At 40.4% G+C, this 21,561-nt stretch overlaps 1 protein-coding gene across 2 annotated transcripts in view; it reads right to left on the bottom strand.

Annotated features, from left to right (window-relative positions):
• Window positions 1-2,972: 2,972 nt before the first annotated feature.
• LOC111967637 (ATP-citrate synthase) overlaps window positions 2,973-21,561 on the bottom strand; it is a 107,072-nt gene continuing 88,483 nt past the window's right edge. For both annotated transcript variants that reach the window (XR_011480330.1, XM_023992830.2), the window contains 3 exons: window positions 9,730-9,812; window positions 9,304-9,380; window positions 2,973-4,450 (listed from right to left, as the gene is read on the bottom strand). Coding sequence is in view for 1 of the 2 variants with exons in the window: in XM_023992830.2 (XP_023848598.1) it covers window positions 4,356-4,450; window positions 9,304-9,380; window positions 9,730-9,812 (255 nt within the window). In the remaining variant the exon portion in view is untranslated. The remainder of the gene's footprint in view (window positions 4,451-9,303; window positions 9,381-9,729; window positions 9,813-21,561) is intronic.

Genomic DNA, 21,561 nt, shown 5'->3' on the forward strand with positions numbered 1-21,561 from the left:
GGAGTCCCCCTGTGGTCAATTCAATTGATTGGACATGATTTGGAAAGGCACACACCTGTCTATACAAGGTTCTAAAGTTGACAGTGCATGTCAGAGCAAAAACCAGCCATGAGGTCGAAGGAATTGTTCGTAGAGCTCCGAGACAGGATTGTGTCAAGGCACAGGTCTGGGGAAGGGTACCAAAACATTTCTGCAGCATTTAAAGTCCCGAAAAACACAGTGGTCTCCATCATTCTTAAATGGAAGAAGTTTGGAACCACCAAGACTCTTCCTAGAGCTGCCTGCACAGCCAAACTGAGCAATCTGGGGAGAACGGCCTTGGTCAGACCAAGAACCTGATGGTAACTCTGACAAAGCTCCAGAGTTCCTCTGTGGAGATGGGGCAACCTTCCAGAAGGACAACCATCTCAGCAGCACTCAAAAATCAGGCCTTTATGGTAGTCGCCAGACGGAAGCCACTTCTCAGCAAAAGGCACAACAGCCCGCTTGAAGTTTGTCAAAAGGCACCTAAAGGACTCTCAGACCATGAGAAACAAGATTCTCTCTGACTGGGGTGAAGGTTCACTTTTTAACAGGAAAACGACCCTAAGCACACAGCCAAGATAACACAGGAGTGGCTTCGGGACAAGTCTCTGAATGTCCTTGAGTGGCTCAGCCAGAGCCCGGAGTTGAACGCAATCTAACATCTCTGGAGAGACCTGAAAATAGCTGTGCTGCGACGATCCCCATCCAACCTGACAGAGCTTGAGGTTCTGCAGAGAAGAATGGGAAAAAGTCCCCAAATACAGGTGTGCCAAGCTTGTAGCGTCATACCAAAGAAGACCCAAGGCTTTAATCGCTTCCAAAGGTGTATCAACAAAGCACCGAGTAAAGGGTATGAATACTATATTTTATACATTTGCAAACATTTCTAAAAACCTGTTTTTGCTTTGTTATTATGGGTAGATTGATGAGGGAAAAAACTATTTAATTAATTTTAGAATAAGGCTGTCACGCAACTAAATGTGGAAAAAGTTAAGGTGTCTGAATACTTTCCGAATGCACTGTATATGTCAAATTTTCCAACAACCGTCCACCATTAAGGCTAGTTAATGAGGGAAATGAAGCCTGAATGGAGGATGCTTTATCGATCTGTTCCACACGGGACACGAGTGTATTTGTTGGGCAGATCAATCCTAGACGATAGTGGCCGCTTGATCTGCACTATCACCTGATCGTGGCTTTCGGAATTAATCTTTCACCGCAGTATGCACTTTTCCCCCTGTGGGAATTTGTATTTCTGTTCAGGGCCCACTTAAAAAAAATATATACAGTTGCAAGAAAAGGTATGTGAACCCTTTGGAATTACCTGGATTTCCACATAAATTTGTAAATTTGATCTGATCTTCATCTAAGTCACAACTATTTTTCTTGTCTATATTAATACATTTAAACATTCACAGTGTAGGTTGGAAAAAGTATGTGACTTTTCCAAAAGCTAATTGGAGTCAGGGGTCGGCTAACCTGGAGTCCAATCAATGAGACAAGATCGGAGATGTTGGTTCGAGTTGCCTTGTCTTTTTTTTTGTTGAGTTTGCTATTCACAAGAAGCATTGCCTTATGTGAACCATGCCTCGAACAAAAGAGATCTCAGATAAGAATTGTTGACTTGCATAAAGCTGGAAAGGTTTAAAAAAGTATCTCTAAAAGCCTTGATGTTCATCAGTCCACAGTAAGACAAATTGTCTATAAATGGAGAAAGTTCAGCACTGTTGTTACTCTCCCAAAGAGTGGGCATCCTGCAAAGAGCACTGCAAGAGCACAGTGCAGAATACTCAATGAGGTTAAGAAGAATCCTAGTGTCAGCTAAAGACATACAGAAATCTCTGGAACATGCTAAGATCTCTGTTGACGAGTCTACGACACGTAAAACACTAAACAAGAATGGTGTTCATGGGAGGACACCATGGAAGAAGCCACTGCTATCCAAAAAAACCATTGCTGCACGTCTGAAGTTCGCAAAAGAGCCCCTTGATGTTCCACAGCGCTTCTGGCAAAATGAAACTACAGTTGTTTGGAAGGAGCACACAACACTGTGTGGAGAAAGAGGCACAGGACACCAACATCAAAACATCCCAACTGTAAAGTATGGTGGAGGGAGCATCATGGTTTGTGGCTGCTTTGTTGCCTCAAGGCCCGGACAGCTTGCTATCATTGACGGAAAAATGAATTCAAGTTTATCAAGACATTTCGCAGGAGAATGTAAAGCTATCCGTCTGCCAATTGAAGCGCAACAGAAGTTGGGTGATGCAACAGGACAATGACCCAAAAGACAGAAGTAAATCAACAACAGAATGGCTTCAACAGAAGAAAATACACCTTCTGGAGTGGCCCAGTGAGAGTCCTGACTTCAACCCGATATAAAATGCTGTGACATGACTCCGAGAGCGGTTCACACCAGACATCCTAAAAATATTGTTGAACTGAAATAGTTTGGTAAAGATGAATGGTCCAAAATTCCTCCTGACCGTTGTGAAGGTCTGATCCGCAACTACAGAAAACATTTGGTTATTGATGCCAAAGGAGGGTTAACCAGTTATTAAATCCAAGGGCTCACATACTTTTTCCACTCGACACTGAATGTTTACATGGTGTGTTCAATAAAGACATGAAAACGTATAATTGTTTGTGTTTTTAGTTTAAGCAGACTGTTTGTCTGTTGTTGTGAAGATGAAGACCAGATCAAATTATGCAGAAATGCAGGTAATTCCAAAGGGTTCACATACTTTTTCTTGCCACTGTATATTCCCACACAAAATAATTTCTCCCCTGTCTGTATATGCTCAGTTAAACTATATGCTATTTGAGAATATATTTGGATGATACTATATCCTTCACATCTATTTGTTGTGTCGACCCCCACCTTTGAAAAAAATAAGAGAACACTGACAGCTGCTACATGCATCACTTAGTGATAATAAATAGCCACAATGAAAAGTTAGACATTCTTTGTTTTATTAAACTACAATATAACCATTCTGGGCATATATTTAATAAACTAAGAAGCATATTTAATTCACATTTAAATAAAATGGAGTAAAACAAAGAGAGAACAAACATGCCTGTCACAGAACATTGAGGTCATAAAGAAAAATGGCGCCACACAGGCCAGGTCCTTGGTAGCAGTAGTCTAGTCATACGTGCAAATCAGACACTATTTTCCCAGATAAAATACACTGCCTTCATGGTCCCTCGCAAAAGATGCGTTTAAGACTCACATTTTAAAGCAATTAAACAGTCCTACTTTTACAGGGGTTATTCCCTTTTCCTTTATTTTGAAACATTTTAAAATAACAAATTTTTAACAAACACCACCCTTGTATCATTTGTAATTTCTTGAAATGTAAAGGAAGGAAAATATTAAAGTTAACATGATCGTTTCGTCCAATGACAGAGGGGATGAGAAAGGACATCAGGAAGAGTAGCTGCTGCTTTTGCAACAGATAATGGGGATCCTAATAAAATATCAAACAAAAAAAATACCAAAAAGGCAGTGGCAAATAGACACTCAGCTAGTTAAACCATGCCCCCTTATCATGAACAGCCACAGAGTACACACCATAATAGGCTACACAACTTGGGAAAGGGATTAAGGTCGGAAACTAGATTAAATGTGTACATAAAATCTAATATTACTCAAACAATACTTTGGTTTTGTAATGTACTTGACAGTGGATCGTTCAAGGCTTTTACACTCCATTGAGGGATGCAGGTTTACCGACTAAGACTACTTCTCCATAGGCAAGCTAGTGTTCATGTTATGTGAATTACCAAGTCACCCAGAAAGCATGCTTACTTTCAACAGTACACACCCTAGAGGCCTAAAGCAGGGAAAGCCCTATTATACAGCTCAACCAAATGTTAATTGTTTGCGAGTTTAGTAAGAGATATGAACATAAATTATAAGTGAGTAGGCGATGACCCAATCACTCAACTAACCAGGTGGCATGGTCAAAAATAAGTGTGCGCCACTATCCCATTTGTGTACCGGTGACTGGGAAAACCACCATAGGGTCATTCATATCCTAATCAACCTAGTGTGACCACAGCTGCAGCTTGCATTGGTTCGGCTCCTTTTTTTGTTAACGATTGAATAACTTATATCTTGAACTCATAACATGAAATGATTCCCCTTTTTTTCAGTGACCTATGAATAAAACTTACGCTCCCTTCTTCCCCCATGTCCCTCCACCTTTTTCCCCACCTCTGGATTCACCCTGCACAAAGGCAGCGGTTGTTGTAGTGATGGAAAGGCGAAAACGTTTCCCGTCATATCCGAGTGTTGACATCCAGAGGTGCCGACTCGCTGTCATCAGTTACATTGACATGTGTTCAGGAAGCACATAGGAGATGTCGTCCCATGGGTGGCGGTACAGGCCCTGTTTTAGCCTCTTCTGGTCCAGGTAATGACCTAGGATGGGAAGTAGAGAAAGTGATTGATTAACTAGACCTTATTTAACTACACCTTATAACTTAGTATTACTGTGATATAGTGAAGGGCGGGGGTGTATGCCTTATGATTAATGACTCATGGTGTAATCACTACAACATATAGAAACTTAAGTAATCTTGTTCACCTGAACTAGAATTCCTTACAATCAAATGCCGATCGCATTCTCTTCGATTATAGTCAGTCGCATATATCCCTCCAAGCAGATACCCCGTCGGCCCTGAAAGAACTTCACTGGACTCTATGTAAACTGGAAACCATACATCTCGAGGCGGCATTTATTGTAACTGGGGATTTTAACAAAGCTAACGTGAGAACAAGACTTCTTAATAACCTTTTCTCAATAGGGGGGCGCTGTTTTCACTTTGTAAAAATTCGTTCCCAAATTAAACTGCCTCGTACTCAATTCTTGCTCGTACAATATGCATATTATTATTACTATTGGATAGAAAACACTCTAGTTTCTAAAACCGTTTGAATTATATCTGTGAGTAAAACAGAACTCATTTTGCAGCAAACTTCCTGTCAGGAAGTGAGAAATCTGAAATCGGGGGCTCTGTTCCAGGGTCAGTTTATTKATTTGCATGTAATCTATGGGTCTACATGCACTGCATACGCCTTCCCCTAGATGTCAGTAAGCAGTGAGAATTGGAATGGMGTGTCTAGGTAGATCTGAGGCCGTATAAAAGCTCTTGGAACCGGGTGTGCAGTCTTTTCAACGTTCGTCATGACGCAAGACAGACCTCAGGATTGCATTCTGAAAAGCTCTCGTTATAGGCGTTAGATATATCCGGCTCTGATTTTATTCGATATAGGTGTTAAAAACATCATAATATAGTTATTTTAAACCGAGTTATATCAGTATATTGCGATTTTCGGTATTTCATTTGTGCTGCGTTATAGTGAGTTGGACACGTCTTCGCCACATGGCTAATGTTTGCTGCTAATTCCAAAGTTGAAGACGACAATCTACAACTGAGCAACGATTCTTCTGGACAAAGGACAACTTGCACAAGATTCTGATGGAAGCTCATCAAATAGTAAGAACTATTTATGATGTTGATTCGTTGTTCTGTTGAAAAATGTTAAACTATTATTCCGCCATTAATTTCGGTGCGGTCTCGCTTTAACGCACGCTGTATGTCGTAGTAACATTAATTTTAAAAATCTAACACAGCGGTTGCATTAAGAACTAATGTATTTTTCATTTGCTGTCCAACCTGTATTTTTTTGTGAAGTTTATGATTAGTTATTGATTAGATTAGGTGCCTCTCCCAAGATTTCTCCCGACATTTGTTTGCAGCTTGGCTACTATTCTCATTGTATAACCACGATTTGTGCCGCTAAATATGCAAATTTTCGAACAAACCATATATGTATTGTGTAATATGATGTTATAGGACTGTCATCTGATGAAGTTTTGAGGTCAGTGAAAAATTTTATATCTTTTGCTGGTTTATTCGCTATCGCTAACGTGCATGAATCAATGCTGCTGTGTGGTTGGCTTATGTAGTAAGCTAATATAATGCTATTTTGTGTTTCGCTGTAAAACACTTAAAAAATCTGAAATATTGGCTGGATTCACAAGATCTTTGTCTTTCATTTGCTGTACACTGTGTATTTTTCATAAATGTTTTATGATGAGTATTTAGGTAATTCACGTTGCTCTCTGTAGTTATTCTAGTTGCTTTGGTGAGAGTTGTGATGGTGGCTGCAATGTAAAACTATGATTTATACCTGAAATATGCACATTTTTCAAACAAAACATATGCTATACAAAAATATGTTATCAGACTGTCATCTGATGAAGTTGTTTCTTGGTTAGTGACTATTTATATCTTTATTTGGTCGAATTTGTGATAGCTACCTATGCAGTAAAAAAATGGTGGAGAAAAAAAAGTTGTGTCTTTTGCTATCGTGGTTAGCTAATAGAAATACATAGTGTCTTCCCTGTAAAACATTTTAAAAATCAGAAATGATGGCTGGATTCACAAGATGTGTATCTTTCATCTGGTGTCTTGGACTTGTGATTTCATGATATTTAGATGCTAGTATTTACTTGTGGCGCTATGCTAGGCTATGCTAGTCAGCTTTTTTACTGATGAAGCTTTTTTACTGATGAGGGTGCTCCCGGATCCGGGATTGGGACCAACTAGAAGTTAAATTCTATCAGCATATCGAATGCGCGACACAAGCTGGTAGCATTCTGGATCATTGCTACACTAACTTCCGCGATGCATACAAAGCCCACCCCCGCCCTGCCTTTGGCAAATCTGACCACGACTCCATTTTGTTATTCCCAGCCTATAGACAGAAACTAAAACAGGAAACGCCCGTGCTCAGGTCTATCCAATGCTGGTCTGACCAATCGGATTCCACGCTTCAAGATTGCTTCGATCACGTGGACATGTTCCGGATAGCCTCAGACAATAACATTGATGTAGATACGCTGACTCAGAAACCGTGGATTGATGGCAGCATTCGCGCAAAACTGAAAGAGCGAACCACCGCTTTTAATCACGGCAAGGTAACTGGAAACATGACCGTATTTGGCAGGGTCTACAGTCAATCACAGATTACAAAAAGAAAACCAGCCCCGTCGCGGACACCAACGTCTTGCTCCCAGACAAATAAAAAAACTTCTTTGCTGCTTTGAGGACAATACAGTGCCACTGACACGGCCCACTACCAAAGCCTGTGGGCTCTCCTTCTCCATGGCCAATGTGAGTAAAACATTTAAACGTGTTAACCCTCGCAAGGCTGCCGGCCCAGACGGCATCCCTAGCCGCGTCCTCAGAGCATGCGCAGACCATCTGGCTGGGTCTTGGACTTCCTGACGGGCTGCCCCCATGTGGTGAACGTAGGAAACATCTCCACCCCGCTGCTCCTCAACACTGGGGGCCAAGGGTACATTCTCAGCCCTCTCCTGTACTCCCTGTTTACCCATAACTGTGTGGCCATGCACGCTTCCAACTCAAATCATCAAGTTTGCAGACGACACTACAGTGGTAGGCTTGATTACCAACCACGATGAGACAGCCTACAGGGAGGTGGGGAGGGCCCTCCGAGTGTGGTGTCAGGAAAATAACCTCACTCAACGTCAACAAAAGGAGATGATTGTGGACTTCAGGAAACAGCAGAGGGAGCACCCCCCATCCACATCGACGGGACAGTAGTGGAAAATGTGGAAAGTTAAGTTCGTCGTACACGTCACAGACAAACTGAAATGGTCCACCCACACAGACAACGTGGTGAAGAAGGCGCAACAAATTTGTCTAGTCACCTAAAAACACAAACTTTTACAGATGCACAATCGAGAGCATCCTGTCGGGTTGTATCACTGCCTGGTACGGCAACTATACGCAGGGCCGAGCTGTAAAAGAGACCTTGGTCTCAGTCTGTGTTCCTTGTTGAAATTAAGGTATAATAACTGCACTGCCCTCAACCGCAAGTCTCTCCAGAGGCTAGTGCGGTCTGCACAACAGATCACCGGGGGCAAACTTCCCTCCAGGACACCTACACCACCCAATGTCACAGGAAGGCCAAAAAGATCATCAAGGTCAACCACCCGAGCCACTGCCTTTTCACCCCGCTATCATCCAGAAGGTCAGTACAGGTGCATCAAAGCTGGGACCGAGAGACTGAAAAACAGCTTCTATCTCAAGGCCATCAGACTGTTAAACAGCCATCACTAACATAGAGGCTGCTGCCAACATACAGACTCAAATCTCTGGCCACTAATATATGGACTTAATAAAGGTATCACTAGCCACTTTAAAGAACACCACTTTATTAATGTTTACAAGGTAGTTGTTGTGAATGTTAGATATTACTGCATTGTTGGAATAAGAAGCACAAGCATTTCGCTACACTCGCATTAGAAATTGGTGACCAATAACATTTGATTTGGTTGCCTTACCTAGGTACCTGAAGTTGAATGCACTGGCTCTAGGTCGCTTTGGATAAGAGCGTCTGCTAAATGACCAAAATGTAAATGTAGCCCTTTCCCTATGCACCGCCATGCTGGACAGACCCATTAATTCATCAATCCAGTATCCTGTAATTTCAACAGTAAAATACTGGCAGCAAAGTCAATAACTTATTGTAGATTTACAGGACCTTTACTAAAACACAAATGTACAGCATATTACTGTAACACCTGACTAAAGCAAAATGCTGTATTTCTAGAATTTACAGTGCATTACTGTCAGCACAGTAGCCAGTAAGTTACTGTAGATTTACAGGACAAGGTTTTTGGAACGCAAAAATGGCACTGTATGGCACTGTATTTTGTGGGGTACAGCCTTCTCACTAATATGTGCAACAAATACATCCTCTTACAAGGGATGCCTCAAAATACGTTCATGAGGCAGAGATTATTTCCCCGCCCACAGCATTTTCTCACAATGCACCATAATTCACAGTATGCTTTTGTAAATATACACCCAAACAGGTAATATAGTACTTTACTGGAAAATAAAATTACAGTAGCTAACTAAATCTACACCAATTTGTTAGTGTAGGTGATCCTCAGTGTTTTTCAGTTAACTGGACATTCAAACTAGTGTTAAACTGATGAGTGAAATTCAGCATATACTGCAGACCTGGGTTGAATTCATTTTCCCAAGTATTTGAAATACGTGGTGAGCTGAATTTGGCCTGGAATGTAATGGACTAAAAAGCCCACATGCTGCTTGCCAGGAGAGCTAAACCAAGCGTACCACAAGAATTTCAAAAACGTGAGTATTCGAACCAGATTTTATATGAGGTGGGTTTAATGTTGAAAGACACCGATATAAGCCAATGGGACTCACCGATGAAGCCCATACTCCTGCCCAGCACAAAGATCCCGTTCAGTGCACCAATCTCCACAAACTCGTCAGCTTCGTCTCTGTAACGCAGAACACATACACTTACCAGACTGCAACTGCTAAGTCACTATTACAGTCTTCTCTGAAACGTGTTGGGAAAATATAATGTGCATATTAGTACACAGCCACTTTATATCTTTCTATGTGTATGATAGGACAAACCTCCATTAGACCTACACACAACAGTTTGCTTTTCTACAAGTGATTAACACTCAGGGAAGAGTCCAATTTTGAGTAGCTCAAATTTTAACAGCAATCTCAAATTGACATCAATGAATGCATGATTTGTGCCTAAGTTCACGTTCTGCACACATTCCTTTAGGAAAGATTTGGCCCCATGCAAGATATAAAAGAGAAACGTTCTCTTACCGTGTGAATCCACCGCACATCCTAAGTAGGTCCACAAAGGCCACACCGATGAAGCCGTCCACATTGAGGATCAGGTTGGGTTTCTGCACACAAGACAGGAAGGAAACAACAATACTTAGTTGATGGATCAATGGGCTTCTTCAACATTGCGGCAGACTGATCTACAAATCACCTTGCATCATAAATAACTTTCATTATTGTTTGGCTGTGGCTGCAAAAACTGAGTTCTGCCCCGCTCCGCCTCCACCCGCCCCTCTGGGTCTCTCTTTCTCAAAGTTAAGGATCCGGATCACATTTGGCGCATGTGTTAATTTTATGCAAAATATTTGTTTAAGTAGTTGCTTCTTACACTCCCCATCCCTTCACGTTTCTCTTTACGGACCCCCTTCTGAATCACGATGATGTAGCTAGTCTCTGCCTGGTATTTCTGAACAGCTGAAATAAAAACCATGCAGCGATTTGAACGCACATAAAAACGTTTTTTTTTTTTTAAACCTGTCGTAATGGACATTGCAGTTGCACAAGCAGGACGTACGTAGTCCCTACACGTTGCATTGGAGCAAAATCAATCCATATTTTCTGAGATGTTGGCTAATATTTATAGTTGCTGCAATATCGTGGCCACTAGCCCAGAGTTCCTGAAAACACCACGACTGTCTGCCTCCTGCTTAGCCAATGTGTGCAATGATGAAAAAACAACAAATCTCTAATTGGATTCCCTGTCTGCGTCTTGCTTGTGTTTAATATGCTGCCTAGGTAGCTGCATGTAACTCCACACTTGAGTTTTGCGTTGTGGCAATGGAATTGTCTCCATATACTGTAACTCAGTAGCTAAGAAGAACATGAAATTGCTTGACTGCCGGTTTGTGTTTGCAATACTGTTACGACGACAAACTTTGTACGAACATGTCGTTCATGTCTTTTGTGTGCGGCATGTAGCCTAACTCACCTCCTGAAAAAAATACAATTAAATCAAAATGGAGCTTATGCTTGTAATACCCTACTGTTACAACAGACATGTTTGCTTTTCATAGGTTTCTCCTCCATCAAGTCATGCCATTGTTTTGAATGTTCTCAAGCCGCCCTCTACGGCACGCCGTAGCAGTGCCCTGAAGTGGTGATAAACCCAGTCATTCTGGACAGACACCAACTACTGTTTCATCTAAATTACACTATAGTGCCTGTTCGAACATGTCGATCATATCTTTTGTATACAGCATGTCGAAGTTTGTAGGCTGCACCAGACAAAAGCAGAGGCAAAGCAGCGACATAAAATAAGCGGTAGTGGAGTGGGCAGCTACGTTAAAAAAATCCAGCACATAAGCAGGAATCTTTAGCAATGACATACGGGTTCCAGGAAATCCGGAACCGTAGCCACGTTGTGAATGGGCCACCAGTCAACCCCCCACCCAAAATCCCAGATTTGATACTATCGAACACAGCCAGGGAAAAATCTGGGAAATGACCAATCTTTTTTCATCTGGACACAGAAATCAAGGTGTACACTTCATAAGGTTGAAATGACTGATACTCTATTATATGCAGGGTTATTAGTCCATAAGTAAGACCCCCGAATTTGGGCCATCGGGCTCACTTGGGATGACGATGTCTCAGGGATTTTCTTGAAGGTCTGTGTCCTTAAGAGTTGGAAAATGTGTGATAGCAATGTGAGCTTTCTCTACGTATTCACTCTTTCATCACTCCATCCCATACATTTTACCCTATGACAAACAATGTCAGTATACAACAAGTTACTGCTCAAGCACACCCTTTAAAATCATTACAAAGTTAAGATTCACAGCTATCCGGAGTACACATTTCTGGAATGTTAAGGTAAACTTTGACCTTTGGGCCATTGGCGTCACCCCTGAACCTTTTGGACAAATGTATTATTTTTTTTAAATGGTCTGATAAGGCATCTTCATAACATATCACATATTTTACGCAGTATTAAAACAAAAGTTTACTTAAACATTTTTATGACAAAAATAAACAATACTGTGCTAGGCAGTAGTAGGGTAGTCACTAGTTCACACAGCCAAAGTATTATGGCTAAACCCCACTAATTTCTACAAATTATCTACAAAACCTAACCCGAACCTCATCGCACCGCTAACCTTATGCCGGACCTTGAATTAAGACCAAAAATCGAGTTTGACTTTGTGGCTCTTAACTAGTGTAAACCCAGTAGTAGGCACTGCATGAAGCCACCGGAATGACTCAGTAGCTGCTGTGATTGGTCAGGATTTCACAACGCAGTGGACCAGTCACGTCCCTTGACCCCTCCCTCACAGCACCGGTTAAATGTCATCACTCAGCAAAACGCTCGTCACTCAGAGTCTGTAGTATATCACAGAGCAAATATGGATATTTGGAACATCTTTCGAAGGAGAGGCAAAATAAGCGAGCAGGTTGAGCACGAGCAGGCAGCAGTGAATGAGGTGGAGAGGGCAGAACAGCCAGAAACTCAAAGTGCAGCAGCAGAGTTAGCCACAGGTTTGTGCAGGGTTGGTGGTAGCAAACTAGCTAGTCTCCCTTAGCATAAGGGTCGGCTAATGCTAATAAACTAGCATTAGCACTCAGCATCCTTAAGCTATTCGGTGTCAGAGTTATTCAACAGTACATTTAGTGAACGGGCAAGCTAAGGATGTTGATATAGGTCATGATATTAGATTAAGTGCTTATTTAAAGCGAGTGTATTTGATGTGTTTCGTTTCTGTAGCTAGCTTGGCTGGCTAGCCACTTCGGTAGCTACTGGCTGGCTAGCTGAGACCGAAGAGATAAAAGTTTCTGACAGAAGCACATATCTTCTGAGTGACAGTGCCCCCCTGTGGACTGAAGCTAAACCTTACTACAACTTGATATTAACCCTAATTATTAACCCTAATAATTCCACATTTAACCCAACCCCTCTGAATCAGAGAGGTCTGGGGGGACTAAACATGCTTGGCTGATGTCTGTTATTTGTAAATAAAAATAAACTTCCCATTATTACATTGATAAAATTATTTATAGCTTTTATTTGTATTACTCTTTATATTCACTTAGCTACTTACATTTTGTATTGTTGCTGCATTGTCGAGAGTTGAACATGCAAGTAAGCATTTAATTGCACGGTGTACGCCATGTGTATATGACCTAAAAAATTACTTTGTGGTTAGATTGTGAAAATACATATGCCCTTTAGTGACGTCCTCAAATGTTATGTAATGAAAACATTTCTCAGATTAGCTAGTAGAACTGACAAAATGAAATCAGAGGCCTTATAACTTAATTCATCCTGCAGGTTTATTTTTTGGGGCTCAATTCTCTTTTTATTCACGTAGCCTAGGGCAGGGGTCTCCAACAGGGCAATTGTGAGCTACCAGTAACTCGCCAAACAATTCTGAAGTTAATAAAATGTTTCATGTTTTCCACTGAAAACTGTCAAACAAATCTCACAAGTATCAGACACCGCAAGCTCCCAACTACTATCCAATCAATGCAACATTTACATTATTCCACCCCTGGTTAAAAAGCCAAACCTAACACTATCTACCAATTCATTTCCAGCAATACTGCCCGTCTGTCTATCACTCCGTGTGTAGCCAGTTGTTGTGATAACCGTTTTGTGGGTTGACAGTAGAGGTCGACCGACTGATTTTTCAACGCCGATACCGATTATTGGAGGACAAAAAAGCCGATACCGATTAAATCGGCCGATTTATAAAAAAAAAAGTTTATATATATATATATATATATATCATACACACACACACACACACACACACACATTTTTGTAATAATGACAATTGCAACAATACTGAATGAACAATGAACACTTTTATTTTAACTTAATATAATACATAAATACACACACACACACAGCTCTGAAGTGACAATGATACTGAAGAGTCTGCTTAGGAGACAATAAAAATAGAGTTTAAGATACCTGTGATGAATGTTGAAAACAAAAACTGTCATTTTTATATGCAGGAAATCCTATTTTAATAATGGGCATGATAAGAATTGACGACCAAAGTGCGAGTCATAATTCCCATGACACATTCTAGCAAAATCTGAAAAGTGGTTCCTTCATTTATTCCATAGGATATTTTTAGTTTCACTTAAAATAAGGTCTGTGTTTCGTGTAGGCTTACAGCACCGTGCCAATTTTATAACTGTGTAGATATCCATAGGACAAGGTAACTCTGATCAATATTGGCTAAATATAAGCGAAGATAAAAAATTTTGTAGAGTGGATTTATGAAAATATATTGACAAACGTTACCTTATCCTAGTGAGATTTACACGGGTATCAAAACGTCGAGGCGGTTTAAGCCTGCACGAAACACAGACCTTATTTGAAGTAGATCAAGACATTCTCTATGGAAGACATGAATGGTAAAATAACGAAGGAACCCCTTTCAAGTTCAGCCGCAAGTTATTACAGGAATTATAACGCGTCGACTATTTCGCTCTAAACCATATACCTTTGACTAATCCGGAAACTATCACCTCGAAAACAAAACGTTTATTCCGTTCCGTATTTTATCTAACGGGTGGCATCCATGAGTCMAAATATTCCTGTTACATTGCACAACCTTCAATGTTYTSWRAWWWWRYRYWAAWWRTSMSYKAMWWMWMRMCYKAGAGCCAYGCGGCCCAAACTGTTGCATATACCCTGACACTGCGTGCAATGAACGCAAGAGAAATGACACAATTTCACCTGGTTAATATTGCCTGCTAACCTGGATTTCTTTTAGCTAAATATGCAGGTTTAAAAATATATACTTGTGTATTGATTTTAAGAAAGGCATTGATGTTTATGGTTAAGTACACATTGGAGCAATGACAGTCATTGATTGATTGTTTTTTATAAGATAAGTTTAATGCTAGCTAGCAACTTACCTTAGCTTACTGCATTCGCTAACAGGCAGGCTCCTCGTGGAGTGCAATGTAATCAGGTGTTAGAGCATTGGACTAGTTAACCGTAAGGTTGCAAGATTTGATTTCCCGAGCTGACAAGGTTAAAAATCTGTCGAGGCAGAACGTTCCTAGGCCGTCATTGAAAATAAGAATGTGTTCTTAACTGACTTGCCTAGTTAAATAAAGATTAAATAAAGGTGTAAAAAAGAAAAAGAAAATAATCGGCGCCCAAAAATACCGATTTCCGATTGTTACGAAAACTTGAAATCGGCCCGATTAATCGGTCGACCTCTGGTTAACAGAGATACTTTCCCCAAAACCTCCTCAAGTAGATGTTAACCTTTCTAGGACACACGTTCCGCTAGCAGAACCCCTGACAACATTCTGCTGAAAAGGCAGCGCGGGAAATTCAAAAATACTTTTTTAGAAATATGTAACTTTCACACATTAACAAGTCCAATACAGCAAATGAAAGATAACCATATTGTTAATCTACCCATCGTGTCCGATTTAAAAAAAATGTTTTACAGCGAAAACACAACATATGATTATGTTAGATCACTGCCAAATCCAAAAAACACAAAATGGAAAGCCATTTTCCCAGCCAAAGAGAGGAGTCACAAAAAGCAAATAGAGATAAAATTAATCCCTAACCTTTGATGATCTTCATCAGATGACACTCATAGGACATCATGTTACACAATACATGTATGTTTTGTTCGATAATGTGCATATTTATATCAAAAAATCTTAGTTTACATTGGCGCCATGTTCAGAAATGCCTCCAAAATATCTGGTGAAATTGCAGAGAGCCACATCAAATAACAGAAATACTCATCATAAACTTTGATGAAAGATACATGTTTTACATAGAATTAAAGATACACTTGTTCTTAATGCAACCGCTGTGTCAGATTTCAAAAACACTTTACGGAAAAAGCACACCATGCAAAGATCTGAGACGGCGCTCAAAAATAACAACATTTCTCCGCCATGTTGGAGTCAACAGAAATACGAAATTACATCATAAATATTCCCTTACCTTTGATAATCTTCATCAGAATGCACTCCCAGGTTCCACAATAAATCGTTGTTTTGTTCGATTATGTCTAAGTAGCTACTTTTGCTAGCATGTTTAGTGCAGATGCAGGCGAACTCGGACAAAAACTTCAAAAAGTTATATAACAGGTCGAATAAACTGGTCAAACTAAGTAGAGAATCAATCTAACGTTCCAACCGGAGAATTTCTTTGTGTCTCTAGAAGTTATGGAAAGCAAGACGTTATCGTTTGGAATGCGCGTGACCAGGACCTGGCACTCTGCCAGACCACTGACTCAAACAGCTACAATCCAGCCCCACATCACAGTAGAAGCTTCATTCAACGTTCTACAGACTGTTGACATCTAGTGGAAGGCGTAGGAAGTGCAAACAGATCCAAATCCCACTGGGATTTCAATAGGCTATGAGTTGAAAATCGACAAGCCTCAGAATTCTCACTTCCTGTTTGGATTTTTTCTCAGGTTTTTGCCTGCCATATGAGTTCTGTTATACTCACAGACATCAAACAGTTTTAGAAACTTCAGAGTGTTTTATATCCAATAGTAATAATAATATGCATGTATTAGCATCTTGGACAGAGTAGGAGGCAGTTCACTCTGGGCACACTATTTATCCAAAGTTAAAATGCTGCCCCCTATCCCTAAAAAGTTAACTGAAAAGTAGGCTTACATACATAAGGGACGCATTTGGCATTTGCTGTATGATTGATGAGAAACTCCATATTGCAAATGTACGGTCCCTTACTAGACGTCCGCAAATGTTTTTAAAATTTGCCGACGGCCTCGGGCCATGCCCCAGGGCCAGATCTTCCGGGAAGTCATCAAATAAAGTCTCTCGGACATTTGGTTTCCGTTTAATAAAATTTGCAAATTTTGGTAATTTTCCCGCTGTCCTGATGAATTCCACCAGATGGCTTCTTATTGCAAATGTACAAAACATCACCAATTTGACATGGCCATTTCTCCTAAACGGAAAAGACCTTGAAGACGAAACTCGGTGGGCACGGGTTTGACCTAATGGGCTGTTTACCCAGAAACAAGATGGCATCGAGGCCGAAGTGCTTTTTGAGTTAAATTCTCTAGGATAGGGGGCAGCATTTTCACGTTTGGATGAAAAGCATAGCCAAATTCAACTGCCAGCTACTCATCCCCAGAAGATAAGATATGCATATTATTAGTAGATTTGGATAGAAAACACACTGAATTTTCTAAAACTGTTTGAATCATGTCTGTGAGTATAACAGAACTTATTTAGCAGGCGAAACCCCGAGGACAAACCATTCAGATTTTTTTTGAGGTCACTCTTTTCAATGATTTTTCATTGGGAAACCAGATTTCTAATTGACCTGCTTGCAGATCCTACCGCTTCCACTGGATGTCAACAGTCTTGAGAAATTGGTTGAGGTTATTCCTTTGTGTAATGAAGAAGTACGGCCATCTTGAACGAGAGTCACATTAAGTGTCCTGTTAGATAGAAGCGCGTGAGCAGAAAGCTGGATATAGTTGGTTTTAATCCTGTATTGAACACAGATCATCCCGTCTTCAATTTTATCGATTATTAATGTTAAAAAATACCTAAAGTTGTATTACAAAAGTAGTTTGACATTTTTTGGCAAAGTTTACAGGTAACCTTTGAGATATTTTGTAGTTGCGTTTGAGCAATTTGGAAGCTGTGTTTTTCTGGATCAAACGCGCCAAATAAATTGACATTTTGGATATATATCGACGGAATTAATCGAACAAAAGGACCATTTGTGATGTTTATGGGACATACAACAGAAGCTCGTCAAAGGTAAGGCATGAATTATATTTATATTTCTGCGTTTTGTGTCGCGCCTGCAGGGTTGAAATATGCGTATCTCTTTGTTTACTATTGTACTATCCTCAGATAATAGCATCGTTTGCTTTCGCCGAAAAGCCTATTTGAATTCTGACATGTTGGCTGGATTCACAACAAGTGTAGCTTTAATTTGGTAACTTTCATGTGTGATTTAATGAAAGTTAGATTTTATAGTAATTAATTTGAATTTGGCGCTCTGCATTTTCTCGGGCTTTTTGCCAAGTGAGACAGTAGCATCCCGCCTAAACTCAGATTTTTGGATATAAATATGAACTTTACCGAACAAAACATACATATATTGTGTAACATGAAGATCATCAATGGTTAGTGATTCATTTAATCTATTTCTGCTTTTTGTTAATCCTCTCTTTGGCTGGAAAAATGGCTGTTTTTCTGATGCCATCTACTTACTTAAAATAATCGTTTGGTGTGCTTTCGCCGTAAATCCTTTTTGAAATCAGACATGTTGCCTGGATTCACAACAAGTGTAGCTTTAATTTGGTGTCTTTCATGTGTGATTTCAGAAAGTTTCATTTTTATAGTAATATATTTGAATTTGGCGGTCTGCATTTTTACTGGCTTTTGGCCAAGTGGAACGTTAGCGTCCCACATATCCTAGAGAAGTTAAGGCAATTTTTCTGGGATTAAAGGTCAAAAACGACAATAGAGCTTCACGTCAAAGTACATGAACCTACGGTGTCAGAAAAAGCCATTTATCTATCGTAATTTACGAGAAATCATCCAATGTACAATTGGTGATGGTGAAAGAAATGTTTTTTTTTTTTTTTTAAGTTAGATCCAGTTGCGGCGTGTTCAGACGAATCCGTTAAGGTGGGTTTCGGAGCGCTACGTGATTTCTGTGATTTTCTGAAATGACACACACTCATTCAACCCTCTGTAAATAAGTCAGTTCTTAATGTAAAGACTTAAAACGCAGGATTCTGTAAAAGCCTACCCCAATGAGGATATATGTTTACTTTTAGCTTCCTGTGCCAACCGGAAGTGCCTTAATTGGGGGCATAGGGGCCGTTTCGAAGGGTTAAAAAAGTCACATCTTTCCAAAACTTCGTGTGAGATTAGGTAACCCTCATGAACTGTTAAAACTTCTTGTGAATAGGGGGGCGCTGTTTTCACTTTGGAAAAAATCGTGCCCAAATTAAACGGCATTGTACTCAGTTCTAGATCATACAATATGCATATTATTATTACTATTGGATAGAAATAGTTTCTCAAGTTTCTAAAACGGTTTGAATTATATCTGTGAGTAAAACAGATCTCATTTGGCAGCAAACTTCCATACAGGAAGTGAAAAATCTGAAAACGAGGCTCTGTGTCAGGGCCTGCCTATTCAACTGGCTTTTATTTTTGGATCTGTATGCACTTCATACGCCTTCCACTAGATGTCAACAGGCAGTGGAAGGTTGAATGGGGTGTCTAGCTTGATCTGAGGCCGAATAAGAGCTTTTGGAGTGACAGGTCTGCCCTTTTGTCAGTTTGACAGCGCGCGAGGGAGCCCCACATTGTCTTCTGAAAAGCGTTCGGTATACACCAAGAATTGCTCCGGCTCTCATTTTATTGGATACATATGAGAAGAACATCATAAAGTAGGATTTTCAACCGAGTTTGACCAGTTTATTCGAAGTTTATTGGGAATTTTGGAATTTTTCGTTCCAAGCGCCAAGAGTTGATGGGCATGTTCGCGCCACATGGCTAGCCAAAGTTGCTAATTCGACAGAAGAAATGGACATTCTAAAACCAAACAACGATTTATTCTGGACCTAGGACTCCTTGCACAACATTCTGATGGAAGAACAGCAAAAGTAAGACAACATTTATGATGATATTTCGTATTTCTGTGTAATGTGTTGACTCCAACACGGCGGAGAATAGGTGAGCGCTGTCTCACAATAACGCATGCTGTATGTTGTGGTAAAGTTATTTAAAAAAAATCTAACACAGCAGTTGCATTAAGAACTAGTGTATCTTTCATTTGCCATACAACAAGTATATATTTTTTTTTTTAAATTTGTAATTTTTAAAAAAAATTTTAATCCCCTTTTCTCCCCAATTTTCGTGGTATCCAATCGCTAGTAATTACTATCTTGTCTCATCGCTACAACTCCCGTATGGGCTCGGGAGAGACGAAGGTCGAAAGTCATGCGTCCTCCGAAGCACAACCCAACCAAGCCGCACTGCTTCTTAACACAGCGCGCCTCCAACCCGGAAGCCAGCCGCACCAATGTGTCGGAGGAAACACCGTGCACCCGCCCCCCTCGGTTAGCGCGCACTGCGCCCGGCCCGCCACAGGAGTCGCTGGAGCGCGATGAGACAAGGATATCCCTACCGGCCAAACCCTCCCTAACCCGGACGACGCTAAGCCAATTGTGCGTCGCCCCACGGACCTCCCGGTCGCGGCCGGCTGCGACAGAGCCTGGGCGCGAACCCAGACTCTGGTGGCGCAGCATTGCACTGCGATGCAGTGCTCTAGACCACTGCGCCACCCGGGAGGCCACAACAAGTATTTTTATGTAAAGTTTATGATGAGTTCTTTGGTCAGATTAGGTGAGTGTCCAAAATATCTCCGGACATTCTGGTGAATTGTTGCTACGTATTCACAATGTATAACCACAATTTGCAGCTCTAAATATGCACATTTTCGAACAAAACATAAATGTATTATATAACATGATGTTATAAGACTGTCATCTGATGAATTTGTTCAAGGTTAGTGATTCATTTTATCTCTATTTTGCCGGTTTTGTGAAAGCTATTTTGGCGGGGAGTAAATGGCGTTGTGTGTTTGGCTATTGTAGTGAGCTAATAGAAATATATATTGTGTTTTCGCTGTGAAACACTTAAAATCGGAAATATTGGCTGGATTCACAAGATGTTTATCTTTCATTTGCTGTACACCATGTATTTTTCATAAATGTTTTATGATGAGTATTTATGTATTTCACGTTGCTCTCTGTAATTATTCTGGCTGCTTTGGTGCTATTTGTGATGGTGGCTGCAATGTAAAACTATGATTTATACCTCAAATATGCACATTTTCGGACAAAACATAAATGTATTGTATAACATGATGTTATAAGACTGTCATCTGATGAAGTTGTTCAAGGTTAGTGATTCATTTTATCTCTATTTCTGGGTTCTGTGAAAGCTACCTATGCGGTGGAAACATGGTGAAAACATGCCGTTGTGTGTTTGGCTATTGTGGTTAGCTAATAGAAATACATAGTGTTTTCGCTGTAAAACATTTTAAAAATCAGAAATGATGGCTGGATTCACAAGATGTTTATCTTTCATTTGCTGTATTGGACTTGTGATTTCATTAAATTATATGATATCCCTGTCCCGTTAGGCTAGGCTATGCTAGTCAGCTTTTTTGATGAGGATGCTCCCGGATCCGGGATGGGTATCACTGAAAGGTTAATCAGTCCTTTCTCCCATCAGATTTCCACAAACACAGCAAGGACGGAGTGACAGTTGTGAGGCTTACAGACACAGAGAATGCAAGTTACCTTTGTTCAAACTATCAAAGAACCGTCAGACCTAGAGCTCTGAAACTTTAGAAACCTGTTCTAGAGCTCAAGATGATAGTGCACAGTGAGTTATGTGGCTCTAGAAGGTTCTCAGACCGAGAAACAGCCTTGTACATTTGCAATAACTTCAATTAAATTCTGACTATCGTGAAAATGCCGACATTTAGAGAAGTCCCAGAGTCACAAGGCTAGGTGCATTGAATGACCTATCAAGCCAAAACTTGGGATTCGGGGTCGCCTCAGCTAGGCCTACACATAATGTCAGAACTGGACCCGCAGATAGAACGTAACTACGTGTTTTATTTTTTTCATTGTGGTTTAAACAGAAGGCGCTGTGAATTTTGGGCCTGCTCTGAAATATTGGGTCAGATTTTTTCTTTTCTTAAAATAACGTTCCCACGGTAAACGGACATTTTCTCTGGTCCAGATCGTAGAATATGCATATAATTTACAGATTAGGATAGAAAACACTCCAAAGTTT

Source organism: Salvelinus sp. IW2-2015, linkage group LG8 (assembly GCF_002910315.2).
Source record: "Salvelinus sp. IW2-2015 linkage group LG8, ASM291031v2, whole genome shotgun sequence".
Classification (NCBI taxonomy): Eukaryota; Metazoa; Chordata; class Actinopteri; order Salmoniformes; family Salmonidae; genus Salvelinus; species Salvelinus sp. IW2-2015.